At 36.9% G+C, this 15,148-nt stretch overlaps 1 protein-coding gene across 1 annotated transcript; it reads left to right on the forward strand.

Moving 5' to 3' along the window:
• The first annotated feature begins 556 nt into the window (after nt 1-556).
• Nucleotides 557-13,567, forward strand: Rab1 (RAS oncogene family member Rab1). Its single transcript, XM_080272489.1, has 7 exons — nt 557-699; nt 6,196-6,268; nt 6,644-6,691; nt 6,925-7,068; nt 7,295-7,426; nt 9,066-9,275; nt 12,225-13,567. Exons 1-6 carry the CDS (start codon nt 677-679, stop codon nt 9,261-9,263), a joined length of 618 nt encoding a protein of 205 aa, XP_080128615.1. The 5' UTR covers nt 557-676; the 3' UTR covers nt 9,264-9,275; nt 12,225-13,567.
• The last annotated feature ends 1,581 nt before the right edge of the window (nt 13,568-15,148 follow it).

Consider the following 15,148-nt stretch of genomic DNA (forward strand, 5'->3'; position numbering starts at 1 on the left):
TTACTTTTCTACGTAAAATTCTGTGCCGTGTATCCATTTTACTCATGGCTTGGCCAAGTGTTCCCCCATGTCAACGGTTGGCTTATTATTATCTTATAAACCTGAAGATTTGTCTCCATTTCACATGAAAACGCAATAGTTGGGTACCCAACACGGGAGGGATATCTAGGCCTACGTCATTGTTACGCAATAGTTTGGGCTATGAATAAATTGTCGACTTTTTTAACGCATATCACGCAGTTCATTCTACTCGTTTTCCACTTTGTATATTGTATACTTTATATGAGTGCTATGAATGGAAGAATTGAATGACTCATTGTTCTAAAGATGATTCACTGCTCATGCAATCATGAAGTTTTGTCAGTCTGGCAGAAAATTGCTATTTTTATTGCTGTAAGTATCACCAATGTTGTTATGGATGCCAGTCTTAATATTTCAAATAGTACAGCATTTACACATACTTGTGCTGTGAAGTAAAATGAAAATTTTACGAGCAAAATGTTTTGTCCTGGCGCGTTACCATACCTTGTCTATGTGGCATGACGTCATCGGGGGGTGCAAACGCCACAGGACGGCCATCTTGTCACAGTGTGGGGAGGTATATCCTCTTATTCCATCGTTATCGGCATTGTAAGCAACAGCCAAGATAGTTTAACACACAGGCAATACACAGACGATGTCTACGATGAATCCCGAATAGTGAGTACATCTCCGTGTTTGTGTAAATGAGGCAGTTGTGAGTGGAGGTGCAAGGTCGATTTTGTTCAAAGGTTCGATCAGGTGATCTAGTTGACGTTTCACAAAAGGACAAAAAATTCTTTGTATACTGGTAATTAGGACGTTATCCCGCTGCATATATGTTACCAATACAGTAGTGTATTGTCAAGTGGATGCTGTGTAGTGTTTATCCATTATGAAAATGCATATGTATACAAACATTGTGAAGTGAACTGCTGTCACAGTCAGCTGAGCAAAGTGGTCAGATGCGCAGTTGATTAACAAAGGAATTTCTTCTGAAAACTTAATAAGACTTAATTTCTGGTTCATTGCAGGCTTTTTTCCTCGTACTGTTACATAAATAACGTTGTGAATATGAAATGATGCTTAATTATGTGGGTCTGCCCAGACACCACCCCTTTCTATTATGGCACAGCATTAATGATTATGAAATTATTTGCCTGATGGATGTGCATGCTGTAGCGTCCCTTGTATGCAGTTCTTGTAAAACTGAGGTTTCATATATATTATGTGGCCAAACCTTGGTAATATCTGGCTGAATGAAAGCACAATAAGGTACACAACTGCCCACTAATTAAAATGATTTGCCAAACCTAGATAATCCAGGCCTGATGTACTTGTTTTGTAGGGATAGCCCTAATGGGTTTAAGTTTTATCCTCTACAGAAATAATTTTTAGCGTTTATTTTTTCTGTATGTTTACTTTCATTTTAACTATTGAAATTTAGTCTGACCTTCCTCCCCATTCAGCTTGTATTATAAAAGGAGCATGTATAACAGCTGAAGCAAAATAAGTACAGTATTTATAAAATATGAGATGAAGGTAATAATAAAAACAGTGGTTTTAAGAAAATACGAGAGAATGAAAAAACAAACTGCTTGATTATCTGGGGGTCCTGGAAAAATTTCTAATCAAAACTAAGAAAGGGGAAGTTAGTAGCTTAGTGTGGGAATAGATTGTGAGAATTAGCCCTCGTCATCTGTCGGAATAACCCGTAGTACTGTACAGTATTAGATTTCATCATTTCAGCAACAGATGCATTAATAACTTGCCTAATCTAACCAGTGTCTTAACAAAAGGCTAGTGCATTGTAAGAACTGCAGTGCAGTGGTGTCATGCATGTGAGATGCCATTTCCAAAGACAAACACCAACATTTTGCATAAATCAAGTTGGTAGAGAATTTTATGGGGGATAATAAGTGGTGATTTTATAAGAGAGTTGTATTGTACAACATGGAAACAGCAAAATCCATGATTATATACACATTTGGAGCCTTACGTCTTTCAGAACTTATATTTACGTATGTCTGTCCATATCCACTTCTTAATTGAAGGCAACAGTTTCCCCCCCCCCCCACCATCCACAATTCTGATCCAGCCTTCATTTTCCCATCATGATGTGAAATTCCTGTCCCAGTTTTTTGCTTTCATTTTCCTCATTCACTAGTTTTGTAAATGCACTCGATTTTTTCAAGATTGGGTACTGTGGTGGTTTGTTTATATTTTGCCAATTCTTCTAAGTATTCACATTTGTAAGGTGATTGTTTCCTGTTGATACTCCCCTTTGACGTTTTACCTAGTTACTTTTTTGCTTGGATGCATCTTCAGTGTAAATGGTGGATATTTTCTGAAACACACAGATCTTGCCTAACAGTTTTCCATTTTTTTTTTAAGTACCATAGCTACTGTATTCATTCGGCATGAGGAGATTATTTCATATTTTTCCTGACGTTTTAGTCAGGTTCTTTTCTGCTTGGATGCATCATGAGTGTAGTGGTGGAGATTTACTCATATCTAACCAGATAAATGGTCATCTGTGTGGGTTTTTGTGTATTGCATGAGAAACGGGAATACCATTAATATAAAGGGAAATTAACCTAATATAGTAAGACCTCACTATAATGGACTAATTGGGCCCCAAGCCATTCCAAAAAAAGCAAATTCCAATAAAAGTGACATTTGGACCTCCCCCTGCTAAATCGTACTTTTTCCGTTTTTTCGGACCTTAGTGTGGATCACACGATTTTTAAACTGTTTTCACTACCATTGCAGTACAGTACTGTACTGTATTATACCTTATCAACAGTAATCAGATGGTATAATAATATTGTACTGTACACTGATAAACATGTCTTTTGCTTACCTTGTTGTTGTGAACATAGCTGAAGTGGTCAGGCATTCCGGACTGCTTCTGGCTTTATCGGAGTTTTTCTGATATACCTGTATAGGAATTCAGTTCAGTAGCTCCTCATTTCCGATAAAAGCAAATTCCAATCTACTGACGTCCGTTATATCGAGGTTTTACTGTTAAGCAGTTTAATGTAACTTAACCAACGAATCTAACCGATGTTTCAGGGAGCTGCTATAGAAACACTTGCTAAGATACCATTTTTGTTATGTTCTAGGATATCAGTCCCAATGTTCTGCCCCTTTCCACCCAAGTGAAGCCATTGGATTTAGAGTATTACTAGCTTTAAAAGGTGATGGCAGACAACTATAGGATGATGGATTATGACTAGTAAGTTACATTGTTTCCAAAAAACTTATGAGGTAGAGTACAATACAGTACTGTATTTTCATCAGACCAGATGATTGTGTCTTCATACATACTGAAGCAATTTCTTGCACAGTACTGTATGCATGTGTTTTAAGCATTATAATATATATATATACCTGTATATATATATATATTTTCTTTAACTTATAATCTTATTTATGAGAGATTACAGGAAGTAATTCTGTGAATAAATTAAGCTTCCATTACTGTTTTCATGAGCAAAGACCTTGTCATTGACCTGATGGAAGAGTACTGAACTGTTAATAGCTAACACATTCTGATGATTTTCTTTGATATACCATACTGTACTGGGATGTGAACATAAATACAGTAATCAAAATCACTACCAGCTCAATAGTGTGACCTCTTTATGCTTAAAGAAATAAATACAATGTAGGAGCATTATCCAGGGGTTTGCTTAGCATATTATGCAACACTAATAAAAAAAATTAATAATAGTATGTAAGTAAATAAATAGTGAAAAGTGATATACAGTACTTCCTCTTGGTGTTGATAGTATTATATTTAATTTTAGGTCCTATGGGATAACCCGTGAAATGCATTAAGTTCTGTCTGTCCATTATATTCAAGCTGCCCTGCATGCTTTTAGGTATCTTCTTAAATTAAGATTCAAGATACAGTAGTTCTTTGAAACGTGCAGATACAACTCCCATCCAAGGTGACAGAACCAGTGTTACCCGTTGACATGTATCCCTTTATGTATGTACTGGTAGTATTTTAATTGTTCTTCATTTGCAAATTTTGCAAATTCCTCGGTCATGTGCTTCAGACCTGAATCACAGACAGAGGTCAATCCAAAATTGAAGGATTTCGTTTTTCTGAAGGGGGGGTGGGGAGTTGGAATTTTCCCACAAATATATCGGATTATTGAACAATTTAACCTTACAGTTTGTCTTCTGTAATCAGTGTTTGTTGTTATATAACAGTATATGGTACATATGAAATTCAAAGCTTGCTAAAAGGCAGTTAAATGAAGTTTCAGCATTACATTAGCTTAGGTATCAGTAATTTTGCAAGATTAATTTAATTATCTTATATCAGCAGGGAGGGTTGACACAGGCATTGTTTGACATCATGATTATACAATACTCTTTGTAAAAAGATCAGTTCAGGGACTTTTTATCAGATAAGCCCTATACATTGAGAGATACTTTGGTAACATGCGACTGTCTACTGTAGAGGAATGTAGCAGCAATTAGTTTTTCTGAAATATGTATACATTTACCATGATATTTTACAGTTTGGGACGAAAGTTTGCTTATCGATTCACTACTTCTGCACACTTTGGCCCTGTTCAAAACTTTCCTCCCTGATGTATAGTAGCAAAAGTCATCTATGGGCAGAGAAACATGCCAAGCTTATCTTAGGTTAGGAATGCTGGCCAGTAGAAGAAAGTGAAGAAGTAAAACAGAAGAGGTAAAATATTAGATGTACTTTGTCCTTGGCTGTTTTGTATTAGTGAGGCTGGTATAGTAATGTTATTGACAATAGTGCATAACTCAGAGACACAACACAGTGCATGCTTTTGTCTCGTGAAGTTGCTAATTTTTTTCTTAACGTGTATGTTCTGTAGGTTGGTAGTTTGTGCTGTACTTTTCTCCATCCTTTGGTACAGGTGTGGACAAAAGTAAGACACACACAAGCTTAACCCTGGCACACAAGACTGGGTCATTTCTGGCTGATGAGTTTCAGTGAGGGAACGGTGTCAGGTGGGGAAAGGAGGGGGGAATGTGCTACCACTTTCCCACCCACCCCACTGTTACTGCCAGTAATGATCCAGTTATTGTGTGCCCAGACTAAGTCTGTTTGTTTATTTTGTCTGCACCTGTATATAGAATGCCATGTTGGTATTAAAAAAAAAAAAAAAAAAAAAAAAAAGTATGGACATGGATGTGAAAACTGTTTTGCCTAACAGTAGCATATTGAAACTGGTACTGGGTCCGAATGTTAATGACAAAGCCAGAGGGTTATTTAAGTACTACCATAAATCGTTAATTTCCTGTATTCATTGATCAGCTTCCAACGTGTGTGTAAAATATTACGCTTTATCAGTTGTTTGCTTTGCTGTATTATAGGTATGTTGTGCAGTATAATACACCCAACAGTACTGTACTTGTTTTGCATGCCTAAGACGTATCTGCTGGTATTTATGATATTTATTCCCTTATTTTTTTATTTTATTTTATTTTATTTACTTTTTGCCATACAATATAGTGTTGTACTTCAAGAAATGTTAATAGTATAGTATTATGATCTTGTTTTACATAGTGAAATACAATCGAAGTTTTGAGTTTAATGTTAAATGTATTAGTTATATGATTTCTGAATTGCATTAGATTACTGTACGTGTACTGCACGTAGCTGCAACTACCGTATGACATATACCTGTCCGTACAGATACAGTATTTCAGTGATATATGGCATATAGTAGGTAGAGAAAAAAATGTTCACTGAGTAATCTTTAGTGGTATCATAACGCATTACTGGATATCGGTATGTTATACATTCTGTCACCAGACTTTCGTTCAGCTAAAAATGTCCCTAGTAGTAAAGGGTAAAAGACCAGTTTGGAAATTCTTTCTTAGACTCGGAGAGACTGTGCTGTCACTCTACATAACTTTACATAGCACTTCTTTGTGATTAGTATCTTAATTATCAGTCTGTTCCTGCAGCTCAGCATCCAAATGAAGGTGAGAATATAAGACCAAGTTAGATTAAAAAGAGTGCAGTAAGAATAAAATACAGAAAATAATGCAGCACTGACCAAGTTGAGGTAGTGGTCTTGTCACAGTTCAGTTTTAATATGGTATGTTATGAAGTGCCTGTTAGCAGTCCTTTTTTTTTTTCCCTCATTGTATAAAGTCTAAATTTTTTTTCAGCGACTACCTGTTCAAACTCCTCCTTATTGGTGACAGTGGTGTTGGCAAGTCATGTCTACTTCTAAGATTTGCTGTAAGTATATATGAGTCTGGCTTTGGTAAGAAACAACTAGGCAGTAGTTGGTTAATGAGTTGAGTTGTATAGAATATTAATGCAGTACTAAGTTGCTCTAGTTATGTTTTATGAGGAGTTTGTGGAATGAAGTTTATTTAAATATTGCAGTCTTGATAGCTTTATTAATTCTTATTACAATTTTTTGAAGATTGCATTGTGTATTACAAATACAGATGATAGAGTACAGTACAGGATTTGTGGTGGCAGGTTTGGGGTTAAACTTAAAGTATTTGAATATCGTGTGTGGTATATTGGTAGAGGATACGTATTTAAAGGAGTAACTATTTCATAGTTTAAGATTTTAGCATACTTAACATTGTGTTTCATTTGCAGGATGACACATACACAGAATCATACATCAGCACCATAGGCGTTGATTTTGTAAGTATTTTTCAGCTTGTGTAAGTTTAATTTCAAATTTGCTATAAAGTACTGTTTTGGAGTTTTAATGTTTTCTTTCAGATGTTTGCTGATCCAGTGTTTAGTGGTTTAATTATCCACACATGGTGATGCAGTACTGTATAGTGCTTTGGAATTTTATAATCCATTGTCTTTCAGATACAGTATTTACAGATGCAGTGCACAACACTATTTTTATTTTTTTTCTCTGCCAGAAAATTCGCACAATTGAACTAGATGGTAAGACAATCAAGCTGCAGATCTGGGACACGGCAGGGCAGGAACGCTTCCGAACCATCACATCCTCATACTACCGTGGTGCTCATGGCATTATTGTAGTCTACGATACCACAGACCAAGTAAGGCAAAGGGATTTTTTAAAATGTGTGAATGTAAGTTCTTCGTAGTGAATGTGTTCAGAATGGTTTGTTGTCATTTGTCATTTTTGTACAATACTGTATATTGCTTAGTAACATTCCTGTGTTCAAGTTGCATTGTACAAAATTGAGGCACTAATGCCATATGTATCCATATAAATGTAAACTTTTGTGGTAGCATTTGTTAAAAATAATCCCCTTATTGCAGGAATCATTCAATAATGTGAAACAGTGGCTGCAGGAGATAGACCGATATGCTTGTGAAAATGTCAACAAACTCTTAGTGGGCAACAAATGTGACCTAACTCACAAGAAAGTAGTGGACTACCAGACGGCAAAGGTAATATATTTTATCATTCATGCTGGTTGAGCAAAGTGTAGAGAGTGGACGTAATGTTGGCAGAAATACCGTACAGACTCGTTAAAAAAGATAAGAAAGGGGGGGGGGGTATTTTGGAGTGTAATATCATAATGATAAGTAATGAAAAGATAGTGCAGTAAATACCTTACATCATCATTAATGGTAAATTCAGTAAAGTAGCTTATCTATCTATTGACAGACACCATAATCCCGTAAGGGGTGGCCATTTGACTTTGAGTTATTTGTTTTACAGGAAAGGGCACTAACTCTCCACCAGCCCACTTGACACATAGGGAACACGTATAGTTTGGTTATATGGTTACCACCCAGCGTTGTAAATGGTTTCTTGGCTTACAGGAAACCATTTGGCGTCACTCAATGTAAAGCCACCAGTAAAAGAAAGAAAACCAAAAAGAAGTGACAGGAAAGATGGGAGAAGTAGGAAGAGAGGAGGGCAGGCACAGAAAAAGAATGATGAAGGCTTAGGAAGAAGTAGGCAGCACTACATCGTGAGTGGATGATGGTCGCCACCACCTACCAGTAGTATCTTTTATTAGCAATTTATTATTTGCTGTTATAGTGTTCACAGAAAAAACTTGCCCACCAATATGCATTGCTTGTGTTGGAATAAATGATATCAACACCCTCCTGTAGCATGAATGAAACATTTTGGAGATTTTATGGTAGGATTTGAGAGTTTGTACTATGTCAGAAAGCTAGGATGATTGTAATTGTGGTAGTGGAATGAAGGAAGGCTCACCATACTTCAATCAAGTTGATCAAAGTGTGTGTTATAGAAGAGTTTTGTCAAAGAATTCTTTAAAAAAGATTATCATCATCATCATCATTAACGTCAAGATTAACATGTCAGAATGTCCAGGAGTGGTAGGGGATTTGTGGATCAGATGTTTATAGTAACTTAACATACATACTGGAGAAAGCATGTGAGAAGGAATTGCGAATTTCAAGAAAGGGTTGGGTAGACCTGACTGGTAAGGGTTGCTAATAAAACTTGTCAGTAGCTACTTATTCATTTTTCATATTTGCCTGGTATAGAAATAACCCTTCCCAAACAGCTGAAAGCATGAGCAGGGTATGGAAATTTATAAACAATTTGACATGTAAGAAAGGATGCCAAGAGTGAGGCATGGTATTCCAGAATGGATGTTATTGAATTCAAAGGGTGCCAGAGCAAATCTTTGAAAGTGAAAATGGTGACTGTATGTGGTATGGAAGAGAATGGAGTGGCACTTTGATGTAAAAGAAGGAAGAAGAGGAGTGTTGGGGGGGAGGGTTGTATGTCAAGACAAAATTAGCTTGGAGGCAGTTCTTGTTATCTCGTGTTAGAGAGTTCCCAGAAGGGAGTACAGTATCAGAGATGATGATGATGATGTGATGATTGGAGAAATCCTGAGAGTGATGGGGTTATTAAGAAAAAAGGGAGGGGGAATGCTTGATGGCACAGCAAAACTAAAGTTGTACAAAGATTAGAAATCTGGGATAATTTGTTCTGTATATCATTAGTTTTTTTTATTTTGAATCATCATGCTGATTATACTTATCTTTGTTTTGTTTAGTATACTTGAGCTGAATTTGACCAATTATTGTTTTTTCACAGGAATATGCAGACTCACTGGGTATCCCCTTCCTGGAAACTTCAGCCAAGAATGCAACCAATGTGGAACAAGCCTTCATGACCATGGCTGCCGAGATCAAGAACCGTATGGGGCCACCAGCTGCCAGTGGTGCTGGACAGGGGGTAAAGATCAATCCCACTACCCCGGTCGAGGCTCAACCTGGTGGCGGCTGCTGTTGAACACACTTCTAGGTCGGTTGATGAGTTTATTTACTTATTTTTTTACAGTTGTCAGATTGACTCTGTCAGATAGGTAAATGTTAAACTACGAACAGAATGTTTTCTAAACCTCCCAGGCAGAGCCAAGACTTGAGGGGGTTTGAGTGGTGAGTGAATTGGAGTGTGGCTTATTCAGTTGGGCACACTTGGGCTAGTATCTCATTCTCTCGTTTGTTTTCTGGCTCTTTAGATCCTATTTAACCTCAACTTGCAGTGGGAAAGGAGAATTGGATAATGGTGATTGTGCTTCATTACTGAATGATGAATTATCACAGTAGGCTACTTGTCTGAACGCCTTCAGCGGGGATTACATTATGAGTTGACAGTGGGTAAAAAAAATCAGAGCAGGGGGGGAAGTTGCTGAGTTGCTAACCTGTTATCCATTTGAGCAAGCGTGGGTTTTTTTTTGTGTGTGTGTGTGTGTGTGTGTGTCTGTGTGTGTATGTGTATCAAAAGGTTTTTCTTGATTAGCACTTTTCAAATAAGAAGATTAGTTTCCTGTATGGTTTAGGTATGTCTCTAAAATGAAATATGTGATCTGCCAAATTTGACGAATTTCCTGAGGTATCTTAAAATTTACTATGGTTCCTCCAGCCAAGCATCAATTTGTGCTTTCTTTCCCCAAAAAATTTTATGCCGTTTTTAGTGTAAGATGTTGCTTAAGATTGCCATGAAAGAATGGTAAGGTAGTTGCATTATGTCATTGAAGTTAAAATTTGTGTTTTTTTCATATGGAATTGTAAATGCAGCACTTTGTCTTGGCATGTTTGCAGATTGAAAAAAAACAAGGGGTTTGTTGCTCATCTCATGTTACCTGGCGGATAACTGGCCATTCTTGTTGTAAATGTAGAGTTGCCTAGCTAAAGGCCCTTGCACTTTTAGACATCAGTAAAGGTGTAATGCTTCAGTGGAGTTTTATGGTAAAACTGTAACACCCAGCTCCATATAACCTCTTGCAAAGTATAGGGGTTTGAGGGTAGGCTGCTGTGCTCTTGATGACATAAATTTTAAGAGTTGATTGTCAGCCCACTCCATTGATGAAATTTATATGATTCAAGAACTTATATGGATGATGGAAGAACTTATAGTAACATGTTGGGGATTGAGATATATGTGCAGATCAGTTCATTCCCTGCCTGACTGCTTGTTTAGACTACGAGAACAACATTGACGCATAATTCTCCAGTCCATGGCTTCTGGATGTTTTTAATTGAAGATTATTGGAAAACTGAACTGGAGAGGAAGATACGGAATAGAAAACAAGAAAGAATGCTCAATTTGCTTTGTTATCAGTCATCAGGCAAACCTTGACTTCTGAATGACTACAGTATTCTCAAAATTAAGTGATTTCCTATTTGCCTTATGCGCAGCCCTTTCACCAAGCTTGATCCAAATTGGAATACGATTGAGTTGACCTGGCCTTTTGGCCTTGATCTTTGACCTATTGTTCTCAAAATCAAATCACTTCATCCTTGCATGACCTGCAACATTTCCACCAAGATTGGTCCAAATTAGATGTGTTTGAGTTATGCTGTTTATACATGGACATACAGAAACATTTAAGGAGCAAGAGAGAGACACATGCACACAACACATGCTTAGGAAAGAATACAAGATACCCCCAGAAATTGGTAGGAGCTAACTTTCATGGAGATTACTACTTCAGATGCATGGTAGGTATGAGCAGTTTTTTTCTATAATGCTATAGCCAGTTTGTTTTCATCTGATGGAAGTATGCCACTCTTAAGTTTGACACTAAATTGTAGGTGCAGGAAATTTGCCAAGCCTTACTTATGAAGTAGGAATTATTCTCATTGGTTACAAGTCCGATTCATCCACCAGTCTGATTACACGTGGCCATCAAACTTAAGCTGTGAGGGGTTACGGTTTTCTACCTACCTATCTGTCTACCTATTGCCAGACGCCTCAATCCCATGTCGCCCTGTCCCCTGCCATTTCACTGCCCTCCCCTGCAGCCCACACCCACTTGTCTCATATACCTCTCCACTCCATTCCTCCATCTCATCCTTGGCCTCCCCCTCTGTCTCACCCCCTCCACCTCACTCACATACAATCTCCTTATTAGTCTCTTGCTCTCCATCCTCTCCACGTGGCCAAACCACCTCAGTGTATTTCTCCTAATGCTTTCTATCACATCCACATCCATACCACAACACTCCTTCATTTCCTCATTTGTCAGTCTCTCTCTCCATGTAACTCCACAAGTTCCCCTCAAATAACTCATTTCCACCATTCTCACTCTTGACTTGTGTCCTTCCAACGAGGTGCAAGCTTCACTTCTATGCGTTAGAATTGGTTACAGTTTTGTCAGATGAAAACAAACCAACTGTGGTAAGAGAAGTAGGTACAGTATACAGTACTGTCCTCGTAATTGTAGAATGACATTTCAGAGCATGGTAAAGTTTGTTTGAGAGCTTCTTAAATACTTTGTTCTCTGTATAGCTTCACAGGTTTAAAAAAGCACCTTGCAGTGAAAAATATTCATTCATCAGTAACTTAGTAATGAAGTAACAGTATGAGGACTGCTGCATACTTGCTTCAGAAAGTATCTGAAACTTTTCTATTTACCTGGTATACGGTATATTCTGAAATGGTGGCTATAATGTTTGAAAAACAAAAAACTTCATTAATGGTTCATGAGTATGCTTGCTTGCTGTTTTCAATAAAGGAGGCACTTCATACAGCAAATAAAATACACTGTCCATTCAGAAGTGTGTGCTTTAGGAAAGAATGTGCACAGCAGCAACAGTCATTTTGAAACTATTGTTCACCTGGTTGCAGATGCACAACAACAGTCATTTTGAGACCATTGATTACCTGGTTGCAGATGCTTTTAGGAGCAAGTGTACCTGTAACTGGTATATGTTTGCTTCATTATTTAAAAAAGTGCTTTCTGTTCAGGCTAACATCAAACATGGCAAGTGTGGGACACCAGGGCACCAGTGAACAACAAGCTCATCACAGCTGTAGCCTAAAGTACCCCTGCAACAACCAGGGGTTCCAGTGGACAGCCACGAGGCGCCGAGCTCTGATTCCCTAGATTTTCTCTTGCCTGTTGTTGATCACTGTTGTTCTTTGTCTGGGAACTGGCCAGGTGGCAAGTGTTGCCTGAGTGATAAAAAGAGTTGTAGGACACAAGACTTTGGCAAGTACTTGACCGAAGACAAGTTTTTTTTTTTTTTTTTTTTTTTTTTTTTTTTTTTGGTGCCTCTGAATGTATACCCTCAACAGACTACTTTTTTTTTTTTTTTTTTTTAATGTTCACCAGGTTCTAGAATTTGAAGAAGTGTTTGTGAAGGAAAACTTCATTTAATTTGTTTTCAAGTTGTGGTATTCTAGTGTTTATTGGTCAGCATTATAAACTATTCTAAAGTATAGCTGGGTTTTGGTACTGTGACTTGTATTGAAAACTAGGTACCTTGTCTGTATAAAATGACATCCTTAATCAGAGGCTCATAAACTTGTTATGCAACCAAATGCAGATCATAAGAGTGCATTGTAATATGGATAATGGTTCATAAGTGGAAGCAGGTGAATAGCTTGTTATGTATTAATGATGATGTTTTTCATTTTATTTATGTAGGCACTAGGATGTTAAGTTAGGAGTGCAGTGCTATTGACCCGCTTCCCAAGTGCTCATACACATTATTAATTTGATTATCTATACCTTGACATCAGGTGAGTCATTGTTTTTATAGATTGTGCATCATCCTGATATTCTGTAATTAAGAAAATATACTGTAATTAGAGTATGGGATCATAAGCTTTTTATAGGAATCGTGCTGGTGTACCAAACATTTTCGTATTGGAATTCATTATTTCTTTTCTTCTCTTGCATATAGCCAACACTTGTCCCTGTATTGTTTTAGCTAGGCATTTTCCACAAGCATGTTAGGATGTACACAGCACTTGATTTGTATCATGAACTCTCGTCTACTGACCCCAAGTGAGGTTTTGTCTCATACTTAACACATTGTTTTTGGCCATTACCATTCCACCTAATGTGTACACTTGTCATTAGGTAGTAGGTATTGGATATATGAATTACTTTCATCATGTACTTTGTCGTGAAGAAAAATTGTGATGTTAAAACTCTTGTATTTGAGTGGAGATCCAACTTTATGGGCTGTGTACACATTACATGGAAATCATTGTGAAAGGAAGATGTCCATTCCATCTCTTTTCTATTGATCAAATCTAAACCTTGTACATGAATGAATGTTTCACAGTAAACTGTAAAGACATGCTTGTTTCTAACTTACAGATCCCTCAACCAATTTTTTCTTATTTTAGGGGCATCTTGGAAGAGGTTCTTGGAGAAATCAGTCACAGGACACCACCACAAATAAGGTGTTTTATTTTTCTAAAGGAGTTTATCAGCTTTCTCACACTGATGTGCTAGAACTACTGTCGATAAGGGTTGTGCTTCGTCAGTATTTTGGTCCACGAGACCTTCGCAGAGATGAGGAATTATGAGCCTTATTCTTTTCTTTTTTGTGATGACAAAAACTTGCAGGTACTCCCCCATCTTGCCCCTGATAGGCTTTTGTGGGGGCATCCTGTGTAAACCTGGAAACATGGTCACTCACAAATGTCATTCCACAGTTATTTTTAATTGTATTTGTTGTATATGTAAGTCATCGAGCAGACAGTGAAGTATTGCTTACGTGTGTACAATATTGTATGTATATTTGGAGCTTTTTTCGTTAATGTGATACACAGCCAAACATGGGAAGTTACATATATACAGAGTAAAATTATTTTGCATGGGTAATTTTTTATTTATTTATTTTTTTCTTCCAGAATGAGAGAATGAGAAACCTCTTGAGATTGATAGTATGAATCTGGTGTATTATTTAGTTCCAGAGGTGAAAAGAATTAGTGACCTAACAACTGAGACTTATACAACTTGTGGGGTGTGACACATGCATGCCTAAACTGTAGTTGCAGAAATGGCAGAAAGATATATTGCCAGCTTTGTAAATGTCATGAAAGAAACAGGCTTAGATGTTACACACGTATATTTTATTTATTGTGTATAGACCTAATACCACATGTTTACCAGTTGAAAATGATATATAGTAAGTAGCTCAATACTGTACTATGTATATATATAATATTTTTTGATTGATGCCCTAGGACTAAGCTTTTTCCTCGTGTTTTCATCCCAAGGCAATATAACATGTGCTTTTATAGGAACTTTTCGGTTTTGAAGTGGAATGAATTTATAAGTGTTGAAATATTGAATCTTTTAAGATATATGTATATATATATATATATATATATATATATATATATATATATATATATAAAATACTGTATATATATATATGGTATAAAAGTATATGGATGTTCACTGAAGCTACAAGTAATGCTTCCCTCAATTTATATGCCTCATAAGGGACTATTAAATCTTTCAAAAGATTTTTTGCATGTCAATAATTTATACCATTTTAAGTTTCCTCCACTAATGATGCATCCAACATCTCATATTATACAAGGTAATACAGTGTACCGTAAATAATGGTATCCAGCCTGTTGTGACAAGGGTTCCTTTAGTGGTAAAAGTATCATAAGGGCATAACGTTAAGAAATTTAGAAGGAACTGTCAGCTACAGTATGTGTGGAGTTTGTGATATAGTAGATGGCATGCAAGGAATGTGGATTGGTAGAAGAGCTTGTAATATTCTGAAAGGTTGGATGGCTAGGTTGGAGGTTATGCAAACACCTTTGAAAAGTATGGCAGGTCTATCAGTTATATGATGTACTGTCATATACATAAAATGTGCATTATGCCAAGGCTGCATTGTTGGTGATGGTATGAA

Source organism: Coenobita brevimanus, chromosome 6, assembly GCF_032717465.1.
Source record: "Coenobita brevimanus isolate Jiangsu-jjx chromosome 6, ASM3271746v2, whole genome shotgun sequence".
Classification (NCBI taxonomy): domain Eukaryota; kingdom Metazoa; phylum Arthropoda; class Malacostraca; order Decapoda; family Coenobitidae; genus Coenobita; species Coenobita brevimanus.

Bases quoted from the DNA above. Each gene is read 5' to 3' on its own strand.
- Rab1 (XM_080272489.1), top strand. From the start codon at position 677: ATGTCTACGATGAATCCCGAATA. The intron at 700-6,195 runs GTGAGTACATCT...ATTTTTTTTCAG, and splicing joins TCTACGATGAATCCCGAATA to CGACTACCTGTTCAAACTCC. The intron at 7,069-7,294 runs GTAAGGCAAAGG...CCCTTATTGCAG, and splicing joins TCTACGATACCACAGACCAA to GAATCATTCAATAATGTGAA.